This window comes from Callospermophilus lateralis, chromosome 19 (genome assembly GCF_048772815.1).
Source record: "Callospermophilus lateralis isolate mCalLat2 chromosome 19, mCalLat2.hap1, whole genome shotgun sequence".
Lineage (NCBI taxonomy): Eukaryota > Metazoa > Chordata > Mammalia > Rodentia > Sciuridae > Callospermophilus > Callospermophilus lateralis.
This window is the reverse complement of record NC_135323.1, coordinates 38,695,849-38,718,505: the sequence shown is the minus strand read 5'-3', so window position 1 is coordinate 38,718,505 and position 22,657 is coordinate 38,695,849. Positions and strand designations below refer to the sequence as shown.

Genomic DNA, 22,657 nt, shown 5'->3' with positions numbered 1-22,657 from the left:
ACGTCTGCCTAACTTGCAGGCGCCCGGCGGCTCTGCCCCTCCCCCAACCGGGGCGGGGCGATGTGTCTGGCCGGCCGCTGGGCCTGTTCTGTCGGTGGTCACGGTTCTGCCTACCTAGCAGGCGCGTGGGGCAGCTGTGCCCCTCCGCAGGTTGTTGGGCCTGACCTGCCGGTGGGTCGCAGGTCTGCCTACCTTGCAGGCTGGGGGGTGGCTCTGCCGCTCTGCAGATTGCTGTGCCTGTTCTGCTGGTTGGTCGCGGGTCCGCCTACCTTGCAGGCGCCCAGCGTCTCTGCCCCTCCCCCAACCGGGGCAATGTGTCTGGCGGGCCACTGGGCCTGTTTTGTCGGTGGTCACGGTTCTGCCTGTCTTGCACGCGCGTGGAGCAGCTGTGTCCCTCTGAGAGTTGCTGGGCCTGACCTGCCAGTGGGTGGCAGGTGCACCTACCTTGCAGGCGCGGGGGTGGCTCTGCCACTCCGCGGGTTGCTGGGCCTGATCTGCTGGTGAGTCAAAGGTCTGCCTAACTTGCAGGCGCCTGGCGGCTCTGCCCCTCCCCCAACCGGGGCGGGGCAATGTGTCTGGCCGGCCGCTGGGCCTGTTCTGTCGGTGGTCATGGTTCTGCCTACCTAGCAGGCGCGTGGGGCAGCTGTGCCCCTCCGCAGGTTGTTGGGCCTGACCTGCTGGTGGGTCGCAGGTCTGCCTACCTTGCAGGCTGGGGGGTGGCTCTGCCGCTCTGCAGATTGCTGTGCCTGTTCTGCTGGTTGGTCGCGGGTCCGCCTACCTTACAGGCGCCCAGCGTCTCTGCCCCTCCCCCAACCGGGGCAATGTGTCTGGCGGGCCACTGGGCCTGTTTTGTCGGTGGTCACGGTTCCGACTACCTTGCACGCACGTGGAGCAGCTGTGTCCCTCCGAGAGTTGCTGGGCCTAACCTGCCGGTGGGTGGCAGGTGTGCCTACCTTCCAGGCGCGGGGGTGGCTCGGCCGCTCCACGGGTCGCTGGGCCTGATCTGCTTCCCACTTGCTTTTATAATATTCTATGAGTGTTTACTTTTTCATTTACATTGAGATTTTATAAAGACCACTGTAACTTTGCACTATTTTAGGCTGGTAAATATTAATTTGATATGTTATTATAAAATTTAGCATTTTTATATATTCTTTTAAATTATTCTAGTAATTTATAACTTTTATACCTAATTTCCATTAACTGTTTTATTTGTGTTAATTAGTTATACATGACAGTAGAATGCATTTATGCACTTTGATATATTATACATAGATGAGATGTAATTTCTCATTTTTCTGAGTGTACATGTTGCAGAATCATATTAGTCTTGCAGGCACATATATAAATATGGTAATAAAGCCTGTTTCATCTTACTCTTTCCTATCCCCACAACTCCCCTTGCCTCCCATCACTTTCCCTCTACTTAATCTAATGTAATGCTTTTTGTTTCCCCTAGTGCCCCCTGCTTAATTGTGTAGTAGTATCTGCATATCAGAGAAAACATTCAGCCTTTGGTTTTGTGGGATTGGCTTATTTTGCTGAGCACGATATTGTCAAACTCCAAAGGTTTACTGGAGAATGCCATAATTTTTCTATTACTTTAAGTAATAGTTTATTGTTTATATGTACCACATTTCCTTAATTCATTCATCTATTGAGGGACACCTAGATTGGTTCCATAGTATAGCTATTCTGAATTGAGCTGCTATAAACATTGATGTGTCTGCATCACTATAGTATGCTGATTTTAAGTCCCTTAGGACTTAAAGCAAGGTGTGGGATAGCTGGGTCAAATGGTAGTTCCAGTCCCAATTTTCTGATGAATCTCCATACTGCTTTCTATAGTGGTTGCACCAATTTGTAATCCCACCAGCAATGTATTTGTGTACATTTTTCATCACATCCTTGCCACCATTTATTGTTGCCTGTATTCTTGATGATTGCCATTTTGACAGAAGTGAGATAAAATTTTAGAGTAATTTTGATTTGCGTTTCTCTATTTGCTAGAGATGTTGAACACCTTTTCATATATTTACTGATCAATTGTGTTTCTTCTTCTGTGAAATGTCTGTTCAGTTCCTTAAGCCCATTTATTGATTGCATTATTTGTGGGGGTTTTGGTATTAGAACATGGATACAGCATATCAAAATCTCTGGGATACTATGAAGGCCGTACTAAGAGGAAGGTTTATTGCGTTGAGTGCATTCATTAAAAGAATAAAAAGTCAACAAATAAATGACATAACACTACATCTCAAAGCCCTAGAAAAAGAAGAACAAATCAACACCAAAAGCAGTAGAAAACAGGAAATAATAATCAGAACTGAAATTAATGAACTTGAAACAAAAGAAACCATTGAGAAATTGACAAAAAAAAAAAAAAAGATAAACCCCTGGCCATGCTAAGAGCAAAAGAGAGAAAACTCAAATTACTAAAATACAAGTTGAAAAAAGAAATATCTTAATGGAGCCATCTGAAATACAGAATATAATTAGAAACTATTTTGAAAATTTACACTCAAATAAAATAAAAAAAATAAAATAAATAAATAAATAAAATAAATAAATAAAATAAAAAAAAAAACATCGACAAATTTCAACTCAAACTGAATGAGGAGGTCATACGTGATTTAAAAAGATCGATTTCAAATAATGAAATCCTACCAACCAAGAAAACCCCAGGACGAGATGGATTCTCAGCCGAGTTCTACAAGAATAAGATTTAAAACCAACACTCAAATAAGAATTAAAACCAACACTCCTTAAAGTATTTCATGAAAAAGAGGGAATACTCCCAAACTTAAGCCTAATATCACCCTGACAGCCAAATAAGACAAAGATACATCAAAGAAAAAAACTTCAGACCAATATCCTTGATGAACATAGATGCAAAAGTTTTCAAATAAATTCTGGTAAATTTTATAGAAAAGCATATTAAGAAGGTAATGTACTATGATCAAGTGGGATTCACCCCGAGCATGCAGGGTTGGTTCAAAACATGCAAATCAATAAAGGTAATACATCACATTAATAGACTTAATAACAGGAATCATATGATCATCTCAATTGATGCAAAAAAAAAAAGGATTTGACAAAATACAGCACACCTTCATGTTCAAAACACTAGGAAAACTAGGGATACTAGGAATATAACTCAACGTGTAAAAGCTATATATGCTAAACCCACGGCCAGCATCATTCAAAATGGAGGAAAAAAATGAAAGCATTTCCACTAAAAATTGGAATAAGACAAGGATGTCCTCTTTGACCACTGTTATTCAACATCATTCTTGAAACTCTAGCTAGAGCAATTAAACAAAAGAAAGAAATGAAAGGGATAAAATTAGGTAAAGAAGAACTTGAAGTATCACTATTTGCTGATGTCATATTTCTATATATAGAAGATCCAGAAAGTTCTACTGGAAAACTTTTAGCAGCAAAGTAGCAGGATGTAAAATTAACAGCCATAAATCAAATGCATTCCTAAACATCATTGATGAATCCATTGCAACAGAAATTAGGAAAACAACTCACTTCACAATAGCCTCAAAAAAATAAAATAAAATAAAATAAAATGCCTGGGAAACAATCTAACCAATGAAGTGAAAGGCCTCTACAATTCTACAATGAAAACTACGGTTCACTAAAGAAAGAAATTGAAGAAACCCATAGGAGATGGAAAGATCTCTATGCTCCTGGATAAGCAGAATTAATATTGTCAAAACAGCCATACTACCAAAAGCATTATACAGATTTAATACAATTCCAATTAAAATCCCAATGACATTCTTCATAGAAATAGTAAAAGCGATCATGAAATTCATTTTGAAAAATAATAGACTAACAATAGTTAAACAATCATAAGAAAGAAAATTGAAGCAGGAAGCATCACAATACCAGACCTTAAACTATACTACAGAGCAATAGTAATAAAAATGGCATGATATTGGCACCAAAATAGACTTGTAGATCAATGGTATGGATTTTAAGACACAGAGACAAACCAACATAAATATGGTTATGACATACTATACAAAAGTGCAAAAAATATTCACTGGAGAAAAGATAGCCTATACAGGTAATTGTTTGGCAAAATTGGAAATACATATGTGGCAAAATGGAATTAAACCTCTATGTCTCACCCTGCACAAAACAACTCAAAGTGGATCAAAGACTTAGAAACTAGAATAGAGACCTTGTGCCTAATAGAAGAAATAGGCCCAAATCTTTAGCACATTGGCCTAGGATCTGACTTCCTTAACGAGACTCCTAAAGCCTAAGAAGTAAAATCAAGAATTAATAAATGGGATGAATTCAAATTAAAAGATTTTTGTCTCCAAAGGAAACAATAAAGTGAGGACAGAGCCTAGAGATTGGGATAAAATCTTTACCACATGCACCTCAGATAAAGCATTATGCTTTTCTTTTTTCAAAATCTATTAGAAATTAATTGTTTCACGATCTCTTATAATAATTTAGAATTTATTTTGTGACTTTTCCAAGAAAACTTTAAAATTTCATGTTATATTACTTGCCAATTTATTTTTCAGTCTGAAGAATTTTTTTTAGTATTTTTAAAGGACAGTTCTAGAAGTAAAAAACATTGGGGCATTTTTTATCTGATTTTTATTTTCACTTTTGAAAGTTAGTATTTCTGGATATAATATTCTTGGTTTGTTGCTGAGAGCCACATCCGAGTCGGAATGGCCCCTGGCATTTTATCAATAATTATTGGTTGAGAGGCAAGCCATTAAAATGATGCTGGATTGATTTGGTTGTATATTAGACCTTTACTGTCCGCCTAGGTCTGCTACTTTGGAGTTCTCGCACTACTTTGGAGTTCTTGCGGGGATTCCCGGAGAGTTCCCGTTGGTTGGGGAAGTGCGGGAGGAGGGATATCCGGAAGAGGGATTTTCCGGTTGTTGGTTCCTGGAGGAGCCACATGGCATTCATGAGAATTCCCAGGGAGCGTGTGTGGAGTGTGCTGGTGGATTTCAGAAATAAAGCTTATTCCTGCTTAAGTGGCTCATGATTTGTGCCCAGCCAGACTGCGGCATTTGGTGGCCCATACAGGGAACACCTGAAGCTCGGAGGTAAGTGAAATTTTTCACCCCTAAGGGAAGGCAAGAGAATGGGTGACCATTTCAAAAAACAACGTGTTCTTGTTTTGATTTGTTTTGTTTTTGTTTCAAGCTGCCTATCCCTAGAACTTTCTCAGGCAAACTGGGAAAATTGGTTGGCTCAAGGTTTGAAGTTGTTTGCCCCTGAGGAAGAGATAGAAATAGACCACAAATGCACATTTCAAGAAAATAGGAAAACTGATACAACGATTTTTTGTTCCATTTTAGTTTCATTCTGTTTCGGTTTTGTTTTGTGTTATCTTGTTGGGTTGCTTTATCTTTATAGTAGATTACAAATTAGTAAATAACAAACTGAAAGTGTTAATTAAATTGTTAGAGGTTCAGACAATGGAGAAAGACATTTTAGATCAAGCAAAAGAGAAGGTCTCTCAAGCTAGTCAGACAGAGGAAGAAAATTTAAAGGAAAAGGGGCTATTAGGGAAAAACCTACAACAGGAGGCTGCTACTAACACCTTTATATCACCAGAGGGCGTAATTCAAACAATAGCTCACCTATGGAGACAACATAGGCTGAGTGGCCCTCAACCCCTGTAGTTGATAGATGGGATCCTGAGAAAGGACCTTAAAGATTAGCATGCCCTGTACTTGAGCAGGTAAGAGGGCAGAGAACTCATTGTGCTTTAGATTTCAAAACAGTGAAGCAGTTAAAGGAGGCTGTAACAACCTATGGTCCTCAAGCACCCTTCACTGTAAGCATGGTCGAATCCATTACCCACTTGGACATGACATCAGCAGATTGGGCTAACATGTGTAAATCTGTGCTAAATGGAGGAAAATATTTGTTATGGAAGTTGCCAGTGAGGAATTTTGCATGGAGACGGCTAGGCAAAATGCAGCACCGGATACCCTCAAAGAAATTTAGATATGTTGTTAGGTAAAGGACTTATGAGGGTCAACGGCAACAGATTGAATGTGATCCTGCTATATATTCACAAATTGCTGCAGATGCAGTTAGGGCATGGAAGGCTTTACAAGGACATGGAGATTTACAAGGTCAGTTATCTAAGATAATACAGGGAGCTAATGAACCTTAAGCTGAATTTGTAGATAGGCTTATTCAAACAGCTACCAAAGTTCTTGGGGATACAGAACAAGCAATGCCATTAATAAAACAACTGGCTTATGAGCAAGCAAATCATTGATGCAGCGAGGTCATTAGACCATGGAAACACGGAGATTTAAACACATAAATTATGTAGAGACATTAATGAACACGGGCAAGTCTTGCCAGCTGCAGTACAAAGGCTTTATATGCCAGGCCAAAAACATGCTACAATTGTGAACAAATAGGACATTTTAAAAGGAATTGCCCCATAGGAGGGTTTAGCAAAGCTAGTTATCAAAGAGTAGAATACTGGGTATTTGCCCACAATGTCATAGAGGGAGACATTGGGCTAATGAATGCCATTCTCAAACCACCATAGATGTTACTCCATTATCACAAAACGAACAAGGACCAGGTATTTACCCACAATATCCTGGAGAAAGGCATCGGGCTCCGTTGCCAAAAAATGGACAGGGGCCCCAATGCTCTGGGGCCCATGACCACAAATATACAGGGCACAGGAGTATCCCAGAAACACCATGGAGGAGCCCAGCAACACCAATAGGGTAGTGCCCAGGACACATTATCCATCAGATCTCTCATTAGACGAACCACAGGGAGCCCAGGGTTGGACATCTGCGCCTCCGCCAGAGCAGTACTAACTCTAGAGATGAGAGTTCAAATCATTCCCACAGGAGTAAAAGGACCTCTTCCCCACGGAACAGTAGGTTTATTGTTAGGACAAAGTTTTCTACTCTAAAAGGACTTATGATAAGTCCTGGGGCAATTGATTTCGATTTTGAAGGTGAAATAAAAAATTATAGCTAGTTCTCCAAAGGGTATATCAGTAATTTCACCAGGAGACAGAATAGCACAGTTATTAATAATACCCAGCCTACATGATAAATTTTTCAGTCGTACTATAGAAAGAGGTTCCGGGGATTAGGCTCCACAGGTGTAGATTGGGCTACGCTGTCTTTAAATTCAGATCCTTGCCCCATGCTAAAACTAAATATTCAAGGACATGAATTTAATGGGCTACTGGATACAGGTGCATGTCTCAGCATCATCTCTCGTCAAGAATGGCCAAAACATTGGCCATTACAACAAGCCACTCAAACGCTTCGAGGCCTCGGAGTGGTGACTAATCCCCATAGATGTGTAATAGTATTAAATTGGAAGGATCCTGAAGGATGTGAAGTAACTATACACCCGTATGTATTAGATCATCTTCCTATAAATTTATGGGGACGAGATGTCCTAGATCAAATAGGTTTGACATTAACAAATAACATCAATCCAAATGCACCCACTATTATAGCTAGCCAAGGTTTTAGGAAAGAAAAAAGATTCGGAGAACAAGAACAAGGTATAGCAGCACCAATTCAAATAGATCAAGGAATAAATAGACATGGATTGGGTTTTCAGAAGGGGTCACTGAGACAATAAAAATTACTTGGAAATCAGAAAGACCAGTATGGTTCCTCGGTGGCCCCTGACTAAAGAAAAGATACAAGCAGCACATGACCTGGTCAAACAACAATTACCGGAGGGACATATACAACTTTCCATATCTCACTACAATACTCCCATTTTTGTCATTAAAAGGAAATCTGGTAAATGGAGATTATTGCAAGATTTAAGAGCCATTAATAATGAGATGGTTATTATGGGACCTGCTCAATCGGGAATTCCCCAATTGTCTGTTTTGCCAAAAGCCTGGTATGTTTTAGCTATAGATATTAAACATTGTTTTTTTTTTTCAATTCCAATTCATCCTGAGGATAGTCCACGTTTTGCATTTACTATCCCTGCACTGAATCATGAAGGTCCCGATTAGTGATATGAATGGAAAGTACTAATCTTGAGAGAGCAATAGATAAAGTACAATTCAATTTTCTAATTAATTATTTAGGAGTTCTATTATCCTCAACCATGGTTCGTCCACCAAAAATTCAAGTAAGAGTAGATCAACTCAAATGACTTAACGACTTCCAAAAGTTATTAGGAGACATATTGGATAAGGCCTTATCTAGGCATACCAACAGGAGAGTTGGGACCTTTAATTGATATCCTAAAAGGTCCATCAGATCCAAATTTACCCCGAATGTTAACGCCTGAAGCAAGAAAGGCATTAAAAATTATTGAAACATATATGGAAAATATGCATTTGGATACTACCAACAAAAAATATTCCTACAGGAGTATTTTGGCAAGAAGGTCCATTATTGTAGATACATTTATCTTATTCCCCTAACACTATTCTTACTAGGAATCCTGAGGCTGTAGGACACTGAATAAAAAAATAAAAAAAATAAAGGAATAAAAGCAGCAAAGGGAGTGTTTGGAATTTCTCCCAATAAAATTATTACTCCATATACTATGAATCAAATTGGTGAGTTAGCTAATGAGTTAAATACTTGGTCAATAATCATTTTAAATCTAATATTTCATTTGAGAATCACTTACCATCTAATCCTTTATTATCTTTTTGGTCTTTGCATCCTGTAGTTTTTTCTAAAAATGACAAGAAAAACACCTATCATGAATGCTCCAAATATATTCACTGATGGGTCAAATAATGGTACATCAGCAGTAGTTACCCCGATTAAACTTTTACATTTTTAGTACCCAAACAATCAGCTCAAAAGGTAGAGTTAATGCAGTATTACAAGCTTTTCTGATGTTTTAAGATTCTGTATTTAATTTATTTTCTGATAGTCAGTATATAGTTAATGCTATAGTATCCCTTGAAGATGCTGGTAGGATTTCCCCTTCCGCTACTGTTTTCTCTTTGTTTTCCACTATACAAAGTCTAATCTGGGACAGAAAAATCCATTCTTTATAGGACATATCAGGGCACATAAAGGATTGCCTGGATCCCTTAGTTTGGGCAATGATTTAGCAGATAAAACTACACATGACATACATATTTTCTCTACACTAGAAAAAGCTACAAGTTTTCATAAAAGTTTCCATATCAATGCTAATACTTTACGAAATCGTTTTAAAATAAACTTAGGATCAAGCTAGACAAATAATAAAACAATGTCAAAATTGTGCAACCTTTTTACCACAAGTTAATCTTGGAGTCAATCCTAGAGGATTGATACCTAACCATATTTGCCAGATAGATGTCACACATTTGCCAGAATTTGGAAAATTAAAATATTTGCATGTTACAGTTGATACTTCTTCCGGATTTTTGATGGGCTTCCTTCATTCCTTCATTGCTTACAAAATTTTACCAAAACAGTTAAAAACAGATAATGGTCCTGGTTATCCTTCTACCTCTTTTAAACTATTTTGCTCGTCGTTTGGCATTACTCGTATAACAGGAATCCCATACAAGCCACAGGGACAAGGCATAGTTGAAAGAGCTCATCAAACTATTAAAGTGTACTTATTAAAGCAAAAACAGGAAATTTGAAAGGGGTATATATATCCCCCAAAGATGGACTTACAATAACCCTTTTTACTCTAAACTTTTTAAATTTGGATTCATCAGGACTTAGTTCTGCAGAAAGGCATATGTATCCAAAAAATGTGCATACGCCTAAGGAACTTTGGAAGGATATTCTAACATGACAATGGAAAGGTCCTGACCCAGTGATTGTCTGGAGTCGAGGTTCTGTTTGTGTGTTTCCACAGGGAGAACAGCAGCCGATTTGGATTCCAAAGAGACTAACCAAAGCGATATCTACAGACGAAAAAGAAGATGATTTGACTCAAACCCATAACAGCTGATATCCAGTGCTGCAGCTTGGCTATTCTTTCATTTGCAACAGTGATTCTCCCACACCTGGAGGCTAATGAATAATGAACATCATTAAGGCCTATTTCAAATGTAAAAAGCCTTGAGGCTTTCTTGTAGGAATACTTTCAGACCCATATGCAAGATACAGAGAAAAGGATGGGATATGAAAGAAGAGTCAAACCTAGGTGGTAACCAGGATGCTTTTTTTTCAATATCTATTTTATTATTGCCCTTTCCCACATCATAAAGTTCTATTTTATTTTTTGAGCTCATACAGACCTAGGTTAATGTTTTTCCGATCAGTTCTATTTTTTGACTGTGGAGTTTTTAAACATTGCAATGGAGATTTCACCTTGTAAAGGCACAAGGCCTTTACTATTGTCTTATGTGTTGTATGTTATGTGTGCACACTTGTGTTTTGTGTTGTATGTCTGTATGTATGTCTATATATCATATTTGAGGAGCACTCATGAAAAAATGGATCCTTATTTTTTTTTTGCACGTGATTTAAATGGTTTAATTTAAATTGGGTAAACAGCTGTTGAGACTTGTTTTAATATGTGAACAAATAAGGAGGTTAACAAGACCTGTTTGTTTACTTTCACCTTTCCTTTTCATTATATTTAATAATTCTGTTCAGGATAATGTAAATTGCTCAGAAAATTGTTTTCTTAGTACCTGTTGGAATGTTACATAATTTTTTTTTTTAGCCATCATTGCCAGAATTCCTATCTTCATCCTAGTGCCAGTGAAGACAAAGGTAAAACCAATCTTTCGATAGCTATCACAGTAAACTGTATAAACTGATGCATCAATGAATAATAACTCAACAAGTAATGCTCAATGAAGGAGTTGATTTACTTTGGGAGGAAATGGACATATTGATGGATTCCTCTGCTTTGAACTGCTTGCAGAACTTGCCTGAACTATGGATTACTTGTATGCATTGTGAACTATCTGTTGGTGCAGCGAATTGTGGTAGTACTGGGGTATCTTTGCTGATGATGTCATCGGTGGTACAATTTTTCCAAAAAGAGCCGTCATTTGGCTTGGTGTCATCGCATTTTGCATCCTCCTCCCTTCTGCTAGTGATGGTCTAAAATTTGGGGGCCAACAGAGGTGAGGCAAAGAACCTCACCCCCCACCACACTGGCACCAAGGCTAAATTTGGGGGCCTACAGAGGTGAGGCAAAGAACCTCACCCTCCCACTGGTGCAAAGGCCTATCCACAAGTATAGCTGTATGCTGGAGTGGTTAGTCATTGACGGGAAAGATCCAATTGCAGTGGTTCCAACCTAAGACAGGAGGCTGACATCTTGAGGTCAGCTCACCCGATGACGGGTAAGGACCATATGTGTATTGGACAACCTAACAGGCACGGTTCCTACGCCACATTGCTTGTTGTTTAAACCATAGGGGGGAGACGCTGAGAGCCACAGCTGAGTCTGAATGGTCCCTGGCATTTTGCTAATAGTATTGGTTGAGACGCAAGCTATTAAGATGATCCTGGATTAATTTGGTTATACATTAGACCTTTACTGTCCGCCTTGGCCTGCTACTTTGGAGTTCTTTAGCTACTTTTTTCCCGTGGGGATTCCCGGAGAGTTCCCATTGGTTGGGGAAGTGCAGTAGAAGGGAATTCTGGAAGAGGGATTTTCCGGTTGTTGTTTCCTGGAGTAGCCGTTTGGTGTTCGTGAGAATTCCCGGGGAGCGTGTGTGGAGTGTGCTCGTGGAGTTTAGAAATAAAGTTTGTTCCTGCTTAAGTGGTTTGTGATTTGTGCCCAGCCAGACTGTGGCAGTTTGTAATCTTATTCTTTCACTTCTTTGATAATATTCCTAAATACCATTCTGTATTTTAAAAGAATTCATGATTGATTACATAGGACTTTCTTCCTAGTGATATGTTGTTTTTTCTAGTGGTGTTCTCAAGATTCCTTTTTTGTAAATTTTTAAACTTTGATTAGAATGTAGTTTGAGATTGTCTGTATTTCACACTTGTAGATTATTGAAATTTTGCATTGTAGTTTCTGTTGTATTTCTCTTAGTTAAAACTTGTCACACCTATTTGTTGGTACTGCAGGTGGAACTTAAAGTGGATTTATTACTACTTTCTATCCCTAGCTGTTTTCAAATATTTTTTTACAAGGTATCACTAAGTTTCTGAGACTGCCTTCCACTTATAAACTGTTTGTCTCAATGTCAGCTATGCACAACCACCCCTGACTCTCTCAAGCACTGTTCCTTAAGGAATTTTTCACAAATACAATTTTTATTTATTTCTATTAACAGTATTTCTCTGCATTTAGCTCTTTAAACTTCTTTCTAATGGTTATTTTTTGTTTGGTCAATTTCATCTCTCACTATCATAATGTTCAATTCTTAATATTGTTTTTTGTTTGTTTGTTTTAATTAGTTATACATGATAGTACAATGATCTTGACATATCATACATTTGAATTAGATGGGATATAATTTCTCATTTTTCTGAATGTACAGGTTGCAAAATTACATTGGTCATGCAGTCACATATATACCCACAGCAATAATAATGTCTATTTTATTCTGTTGTCTTTCCATTACCCCCTTCCTCTCCCCTCCCCTTCCATCACTTCTCTCTACCCAATCTAATGTGACTCACTTCTTTTTTTTTCCCCTTACATCATCATACAGGTATTCTGTATAACGAAGAGGGTCTCCTTCACTCCCCATGCAATTCCCATTCTCCCTCTCTTTCCCTCCCACCTCTCTTTCCTATCTAGAGGTTATTTCTTCATATGCTCTTTCTCCCTACCCCATTTTGAGTCACCTCTCTTATATAAGGTATGTTGACATCCAATTCAAGTCTTCATATATGTACTTTGGAGAATGATTTTCATCACATTCCACTGCCCTTGCTAATCCCTTGCCCCCTCCCTTTCCCTCCACCCTCTTCCCTATCTAGAATTTATTTAATCCTTCCATGTTCCCCCTCCCTACCCAACTATGAGTCAACCTCCTTATATCAGAGAAAACATTTGACATTTGTTTTTTGGGGGATTGGCTAACTTCACTTAGCATAGTCTTCTCTATTGCCATCCATTTCCCTGCAAATGCCATGATCTTATTCTTTGTTAGTGCTGAGTAATATTCCATGGTGTATAAAGGCCACATTTTTTTTTTATCCATTCATCCCTTGAAAGGCATCTAGGTGGCTCCACACTCTAGCTATTGGGAATTGTGCTGCTATAAACATTGATGTGGCTGTGACCCTGTAGTATGCCATTTTTAGGTCTTTTGCGAATAGTCCAAGAAGAGGAATAGCTGGGTCAAATGGTGGTTCCATTCCCAGATTTCCCAGGAATCTCCATAGTGCTTTCTCTTGCTGAGAAAAAACTTTTTAGTTTGAATTCATTCCACTTCTTGATTCTCGGTTTTAATTCTTGTGGTATAAATGTCTTATTAAAGAACTTGGGGCCTAACCTCACGTGATAGAGATTAGGGCCTACTTTTTCTTTTATTAGACACAGAGTCTCTGGTTTGATTCCTAGATCCTTGATCCATTTTGAGTTAACTTTTGTGCACGGTGAGAAATAGGGATTCGATATCATTTTGTTGCATATGGATTTCCAGTTTTCCCAGCACAATTTGTTGAATGCTAATCATTTATCTTGATTGCCATCTGTTAGCTTCATTCAGGAAATATGGGTATAGTCTGCCAGGTATTTAATGCCTCTCAACTTGTTTTCATGTTATCTCCAGATAACATGTAATGGTGTAATGGTAGAAGAAACCAGCTTTCAAACAATCCCAAGAAAACCACAAATGTTTGCATTTTTAATATATTTTCTTTTTTCTACTCAGAAAATGGAGATGGTAATTTTTTTATACCTTCTCAGTGCTATACTATAGACATGGATATAGTGTGGTTGATAAAAATACACGTTTCTTTTCCTCTAATATATTTCTCTTTGTAATGTTCTCATCTTCGATACTGTGATCTCTGTGATGGTTTGGACAGTTCCAACAAGATAATTAGTCTGTACATTTTTTAACAATGTGTTTAGATATTGTATTCTGCTACCCTCCTGGTGTCAAGACATTGATATAATTTCATATGTGATATTTGTAAAACACTTATTCCTGATTAGTAGGTAAAATAATTACCATTTTTTTTTTATATTTCAGCCATTACTTCTCAAAATTCCCATGAATTTTCAACAGAAGAGGATATAAGAATTGAACATAACATTAACTGTTTACAAATAAGGAAAATATTGAAAACTGAATGTGAGAATGAAAGTCAGAAATTTTATAATATGGGACAAAATGAATTAGCTGTGAAGATTTGTAATGAAAATTACACTGTCAGGGGACATCAAGAACATTTAATATCTCAGAAAATAATTCAACATAGGCCAATCCCTTTTCAGGAGTTATATGTATCTTTACAAATAAATGCCCAGCAATTTTTGGAGCATATATATTTTCTTAATGAAAATGTGGAAAATGTGAAAAGAAATCTAGTTCACGTTTCAACTTTTAACTTCATTAATTTCAAAGGTAACAGTGATTTACACTTCCAGTCAAACATTTTAATAGACAAGAAATTTAGTACTGAAGGACAAATTTCTAAAAAAGATCATTTTGAGAATCTCTCTACTAAATATCCATTATTCTGCAGTAAAGAAATAATTTCTGCTTATGCCAAAACATGCAATTTTAACAAATGTAAGAAAGTTCACACTTACTCATTATTTCTTTCTAAACACCTGAGATGGCATAGCAGTCACAATACCTACAAATATAAAGAATGTGACAAAGCTTTTGTTCAAAGTTCATTTGATACTGAACAGCCAAAAATTCATATCAAAGACAGTTTCTGCAATTTTAGAGAGTATGACAAATCCTTAAATAATTATGTAAAACTTTCTGAATTTCAAAAACTTCATAATGGAGAGAAGCCTTACAAGTGGGAAGAATGTGGTAAAGATTTCTATCAAGAATCGCACTTTATTCTTCACCAGAGAATTCATACCAGAGAGAAGGCATACAAATGTAAAGAATGTGGAAAGGCTTTTTATGAAAGAATCTCACTTACATTTCACCTGAGAAATCATACCAGAGAGAAGCTCTATAAATGGGAAGAGTGTGGCAAAGCTTTTTATCAAAAATTACACCTTGGTTGCCACCAGAGAATTCATATTGGAGAGAATCTGTACAGTTGTAAAGACTGTGACAAAGTTTTTCATGTAAGAAAATTACTTATTCAACACCAAAAAATTCATGCTGGAGAGAAATCCTACAAATGTGAAGAATGTGGCAAAGCTTTCTTTCGAAAATCACACCTTATTCGCCACCAGATAATTCATACTAAAAAGAAGCCCTACAAATGTGAAGAATGCAATAAAGTTTTTTATGTAAGAAAATTACTTATACAACACCAGAGAGTTCATGGTAGAGAGAAGTCCTACAAATGTGAAAAGTGTGGCAAAGCTTTTTATTGGAAATCACACCTTATTCGCCATGAGAGAATTCATACCCGAGAGAAGCCCTACAAATGTGAAGAATGTATGGAAACTTTTTCCCACAGATCAGAACTTTTTCGCCACCAGAGAAGTCATGGAGAGAAGCCTTACATATGTGAAGAATGTGCCAAAGCTTTTTATCGAAAATCACACCTTATTCGCCATGAGAAAATTCATGCCAGAGAGAAGCCCTACAAATGTGAAGAATGTATGGAAACTTTTTCCCGCAGATCTGAACTTTCTCGCCACCAGAGAAATCATACTGGAGAAAAGCCCTACAAATGTGAAGAATGTGGCAAAACTTTTTATCGAAAATTTCACCTTAGTCGCCATGAGAGAATTCATACCAGAGAGAAGCCCTACAAATGTGAAGAATGTATCAAAAGTTTTTCCTGCAGATCAGAACTTTCTCGCCACCAGAGAAGTCATACCAGAGACAAGCCGTACAAATGTGAAGATTGTATCAAAACTTTTTCCTTCAGATCAGAACTTTCTCGCCACCAGAGAAGTCATACTGGAGAGAAGCCCTATAAATGTGAAGAATGTGGCAAAACTTTTTATCGAAAATCTCACCTTATTCGCCATGGGACAATTCATACCAGAGAGAAGCCCTACAACTGTAAAGAATGTATCAAAACTTTTTCCCGCAGATCAGAACTTTCTTGCCACCAGAGAAGTCATACTGGAGAGAAGCCCTACAAATGTGAAGAATGTGGCAAAACTTTTTATCGAAAATTTCACCTTATTCGCCACGAGACAATTCATACCAGAGTGAAGCCCTACAAATGTGAAGAATGTATCAAAACTTTTTCCTGCAGATCAGAACTTTCTTGCCACCAGAGAAGTCATACTGGAGAGAAGTCCTACAAATGTGAAGAATGTGGCAAAGCTTTTTATCGAAAATTTCACCTTATTCGCCATGAGAGAATTCATACCCGAGGGAAGCCCTACAAATGTGAAGAATGTATCAAAACTTTTTCCTGCAGATCAGAACTTTCTTGCCACCAGAGAAGTCATACTGGAGAGAAGCCCTACAAATGTGAAGAATGTGGCAAAAGTTTTTATCGAAAATCTCACCTTATTCGCCATGAGAGGATTCATACCAGAGTGAAGCCCTACAAATGTGAAGAATGTATGAAAATTTTTTCCTGCAGATCAGAACTCTCTCACCACCAGAGAAGTCATACTGGAGAGAAGCCCTACAAATGTGAAGAATGTGGCAAAAGTTTTTATCGAAAATCTCACCTTATTCGCCATGAGAGGATTCATACCAGAGTGAAGCCCTACAAATGTGAAGAATGTATGAAAATTTTTTCCTGCAGATCAGAACTTTCTCACCACCAGAGAAGTCATACTGGAGAGAAGCCCTACAAATGTGAAGAATGTGGCAAAACTTTTTATCAAAAATCACACCTTATTCGCCACCAGAGAATCCATACCAGAGAGAAGCCCTACAAATGCGAAGAATGCAACAAAGCTTTTTATGTAAGAAAAATACTTACACAACACCAGAGAATACATGCTAGAGAGATACCCTGCAAATTTGAAGAATGTGACAAAGCTTTTTATCGAAAATCACACCTTATCCGCAATGAGAGAATTCATACTAGACAGAAGCCCAACAAATGTGAAGGAGGTATTGAGACTTTTTCCCGCAGATCAGAACTTTCTCGCTACCAGAGAAGTCATACTGGAGAAAAGCCCTACAAATGTGAAGAATGTGGCAAAACTTTTTATCAGAAATCACACCTTATTCGCCACCAGAGAATTCATACCAGAGAGAAGCCCTTCAAATGTGAAGTATGTAGCCAAGCTTTTTGTCAAAAATCGCACCTTATTCACCACCAGATAATTCATACGAAAGAGAAGCCCTACACATTTGAAGAATGCAACAAAGCCTTTTATGTAAGAAAATTACTTACTCAACACCCGAGAATTCATGCTAGAGAGAAGTCCTACAAATGTGAAGAATGTGGCAATGCTTTTTGTAAAAGATCCCAACTTATCCACCACTGGATTATTCATACTGGAGAGAAGCCCTACAAATGTGAAGAATGTATGAAAACTTTTTCCCACAGATCAGAACTTTTTCGCCATCAGAGAATTCATACTGGAGAGAAGCCCTATAAATGTGAAGAATGTGGCAAAGCTTTTAATCAAAGATCACACCTTATTCGCCATCAGAGAATTCATACCAGAGAAAAGCCCTACAAATGTGAAGAATGTGGAAAAGCTTTTTATCAAAAGCCACACCTTATTGAACACCAGAGAATTCATACTGGGGAGAAGCCCTACAAATGTGAAGAATGTGGCAAAGCTTTTCGTCGGAGATCAAACCTTATTCGCCACCAGAGAATTCACACTAGAGAAAAGACCTATAAATGTGAAAAATTTGGCAAGGCTTTTTATCGAAGGTCACACATTATTCACCACCAGAGAGTTCACAATTGATAGAAGCCATACAAATGTGCGCAATGTGGCAAAATTCTTTTTCAAAGACCAGACTTTGTTCATTACCACAGAATACATATTGGCAACAAGAACAACTAATGTGAAAAATGTGGGAAATCTTTTAATCAAATATTTAAGCTTTATGAATATTAAAGTATTTGTACTGCAGAGAAGCCCTATTAATGAGAACATGTGCCAAGCAGAGGAATCAGCAGAGAAAAGTTAATAAAATAGAAAGTAACAGTCTCTATCAGTTTTTGGCAACTTACTCAGCAACTGATAATTCCTAGTTTTGAAAAGGTATAAATGGAGAAAGTCTTATAAGTTCATAGCTATTGCTCATACATTATGGAAGACTAGGAAATTCATAGTGCAAAAATTTAAATGTGTCCAAATCTTCATTCAAATATCCAACTTTCTTCAGCATTTGAAACCCAGTAGTGAAGGTGAAGTAACATTTATTCAACTTATATATGCCTTAGATATGAATCAAATATTTACAAGAAATTTTTAAAACTTAGCAAATATTTTAACAGCATAATAAATTTCTATCTTTATTTCATATCTTGATGTATGTGAGAACTTTTAAGAAAGAAAAAATTATTTTAATATAGAAAATGGGTTAATTTCTCCAATTTCATTGCAATTTATTAAACATCATTAGCTAATATGGTGGAAGTAATGAAATTTTTAAAAATATTTTAGTATAGTGCACATAGCTAATCTCTGAAAGGATATCAACAATGATTACTTAATACCCACTTTTGAAAATGACAGAAAACAGTACTCACATAATTGATTATATCAGAATTTTATTTATTTATTTTTTTTGCCTAAATTGTTATTTTTTGTACTCTGAATTGAACTCAGGGGCACTTAACTACTGAGCTACATTACCTGCTTTTTCTTTTTTTTTTTTTTTTCTTTTTAAATTTAGGGTGTCACTATGTTGCTGAGGCTGTCTTTGAATTTCTGAAACTCTTCCCAATTCACTAGGATTGCAGGGATGTGGGCCACCACATCCACCTTAGAATGTATTTTCACATATTCACAATTTTTTTAACACTAACAAATTGAATAAGTTTATTTCTTAAATTATGTATAAGAAAATAGGATTGACCATGGGACTGTAGAGTAGAAAAAACTATTAAGATAGTAGATCACAATGCAAATTAAAGGATTTATGAACCTTTTTGTGAATATCAGATACAATAGATAAGATTCAACACATGCTACTAATAAGAGTCTGTATAAACTGAGTCTTTCATGAATGTCATTAAGAACCTCTACCATAAACTCTTTTGTGAATATCAGATACAATAGATAAGATTCAACACATGCTACTAATAAGAGTCTCTATAAACTGAGTCTTTCATGAATGTCATTAAGAACCTCTACCATAAACTCTATCATGTATGATGGTGAAGTGTTATAGAATTAAGGTGACCAACATTACCAATTTTTCTTATTATTTTCCTGTTTTTTTAATAAAATTTTTTGTTTTAATTAGTTACACATGACAATAAAATGCATTTCATATATCATATATAGATGGATACAATTAATTTGTCATTTGTCTCTATTTGCTGTAGAATTATATTGGTCATGTAGTCACATATAAACATATACTAATAATGTCAGTTTCATTCTACTATCTTTCCTAACCCCACATCCCTATCCTTCCTGTCTCTTCACTTCCCTCTACCTAATCTACGGTAACACTATTCTTCCCTAATACATATTCATATTTTGTATGTGAGTTGTTTATAAATGTCAATGGTTTTTAATAGATTAACATTATCATGTATTGAGTCACATATTTATGTCACAGATATTACTCTATTCCCTTTTATTAAAGGCTCTAGATAACAGACATACTATTTGATACATAGTGTTGTAATCTCTCCATTAATTATTTTCAACATTTTAATTATACCTTAACATTTGAAGGATATAATTTGCATAAACCAGATTTTTATACTTTTCTTAGTTTGTAATCATGGAGAAATGGACAGGGTGTATCAACATGAAAGTTAGGCCCATATATGAGTATCTTGAATTTCAACGTTTACATTTACCTCATAGAGTGACAGGACTGTTATGAGCCCTGATATTCTGAAGAGTCATTAAATCTCCCATTCAGGAGGATTATGAAGACCCCAAAGATTAGGAAACTATAGTGCATATTTTATGAATACCAAGGAATTCTTTTTTAAATCGGTCATGTGTAATCAAAGGAATCTTCTATTCTGAGCCTTCCTGGATTGAACCTGATTCATCTGATAAGACAAGGTAATTCCCTCTGTGAAGACCACAATACTCTGAGGAGCTAGGTCTCCATCCCTGAAAATAAAGGGAACCAATGGAGCCACTATTCTCCTTACCAGGGCAGTGGTTTCATCTTCACCCATGGAAGAAATTAAGCCATATATTAATATCATTTAATGTAGAATAAAACATTTTTTAATGATTCTGTGGTAATGTGTCAATCTCTAAATGTACTAAATTTTCTTTTCTAAAAAATTCATCATACCATAAAAAATGTACATGCTCTCCTCAAACTAGGGTGTCATTTCTTTGAAAAAGATTACTTGTGTTCCTATTTGCTACAAATAAGCTTTGCTGTATATGAACATTATTTTTCTTTCTGGTTTTGGAGGTTTTTGGTTTTATATTACTTTGTTTTTCTTGTGGGGTTGAAATTCAGGGCATCACACATGTTTGTCCAGTGGTCCATTTCTGAACTACACCCTCAGCCTAGTGGCAACTATTCCAATTCAATTCCCCCCAAGAAGTGAATCCACTGAGTTTGGTAACCAAAATAATCAGGTAAGCTCATAGAACTATGAATCTCTGGCTACACAATGAGATACAAGACTAGCATGACATGAGGAGTCAGGGCTTGTTCACTGTGGAAAATAAGAAACATCTTCCTACCAGGCAATAAAATTTTTCTTCCCATTCAGAAATAATGAGGGAGCATGGCATCATCTGCCTTTGGGCACCTGGAACAATGAGAGCCCTTTTCAAAATAAAATGCACAGATACATCAAGATTACTTCTTGCCTTGCATACTTTAGGAAGAAAGTATCCAAGACCTATTGTCATAACATCTCTCTGATAACATTCATAGACTTTGGTGTATAACTCCAAAGGCCAATTGCACAACCTTAGTGTATAAATAAATGAGACAGTATTTCCAGCTGTTTTCACTTTGTGTTTTTTACCTCCATATTCTCAGATTTGAGCCTGGAATTCTTGCTAAAATGGGGCTGATTCTTGAAGATATTTTGCTATGTGAAATAAGTCAGGAAAAGCCAAATACTATCCATTCAAATTTAATGAGATACATGGAATACCAATTTTATTCATTGAAAATAGAGTGATGGTTATCAAAAACTGGTTGAAGAGAGAGATTGAGAGTGTTTAGAGCTCATTGGGTTTCTACTTGGGGTGACTAAAATGTTTGACTTCGTTGGTATGGATATGCAGTTATGTGAATGCACTTAATGACATTTATTATGCTTAATATGGTTTAAAGAGAGAAATGGCTGAAAGGACAGTACCATGCATAGCAGCGTATGCCCAGTGACTCAGCAGACTGAGGCAGGAGCATCTCAAGTTCAAGGCCAACCTGAGTGACTTATGGATAATATAATTTTTAAAATGATAGAGATGAAATTCAGTGTTGGAGTGCCCTGTAGTTAGATATCTCTCTCTCTCTCTCTCTCTCTCTCTCTCTCTCTCTCTCTCTCTCTCTCAGAATTGATCTGGTTCATGATTTGCAAGCACTGTATCACTGATTTATGTTTGTTTTTATTTTTGAAGTGGTATCTTGCAAAATTTCTGAGGTTGACCTTCAAATTGTATTCCTCCATTCTCAACTTATGAATACTCATGTCTACAGGAATATAACACCTTTCTAGCTAAGAATTGTATATTTCAAATGATGACTGTTATGGTATCTAAATTAAATGTAAATTTAAAGAAGGAAGGAATCGTGGTTTTGTGTCAAGGGGTGCTGTGTGGTATTCCATCCAATGTTTATATTATGATTCATTCTATCATTTTCTAATATAGATATTTGTGGTCTTTGCAGTTCCTTTGTTTTTATTTTTGCATGGGCTATTTGGAACAACAGTGATGTGAACATAAATAAAATTAATTTCAGATCAATTTGTGTGCTTCTGAACTTCCCCATAAATGTCATATCTCAGTAGTCTGAGGTACAGAGTGTGAGTTGTGATACCTCAATAGACTGAGGTACAGAGGTTTTGAATGCATGGTGCTTTCTCCCTCTGCCTCAGGTACTTTCTCAGTTACGTGAAGGGACCTGCAGGAAGTTTGCTTTTGTATTGTCAAATTATTTTGTCAGATGTCACAGCAGTTAAAATTAAATGTGCCCTGTATTACCCTGAAGCATCAAAACAAAGTGCAGGGAATTAGGAACTAGATCAGCAGTCAGGAAATTCAGACCACTATTTTTTTCCTACATGCATATGTGCAATCAATTTGATAATAGGAAAGCCTTAGCATTGATGCACACATTAAGCAGTGTCTTTTTAACAAAATACTATCCTCTAAGACTGAGGATGTAGCTCAGTGTAAGAGCATGTGTTTAGCATATAAAAGAACCTCAGTTTGAACCCCAAATGCCACCAAAAAAACCCAAAAAAAACTGGAGAGCAAAGGGGATATGAGGTCCCTTTCTTAGAGATATCGCATTTTCTCTTCCTCTTCTAGTGTTTTCTGTACT

The 22,657-nt window shown here is 37.0% G+C and overlaps 1 protein-coding gene across 1 annotated transcript in view; it reads left to right on the top strand.

Moving 5' to 3' along the window:
* Window positions 1-17,901, top strand: part of LOC143638268 (uncharacterized) — an 85,255-nt gene extending 67,354 nt beyond the window's left edge. The window contains exons 3-4 of the mRNA XM_077106001.1: window positions 14,779-15,333; window positions 15,409-17,901. Coding sequence (XP_076962116.1) covers window positions 14,779-15,333; window positions 15,409-17,901 — 3,048 coding nt within the window. The remainder of the gene's footprint in view (window positions 1-14,778; window positions 15,334-15,408) is intronic.
* The last annotated feature ends 4,756 nt before the right edge of the window (window positions 17,902-22,657 follow it).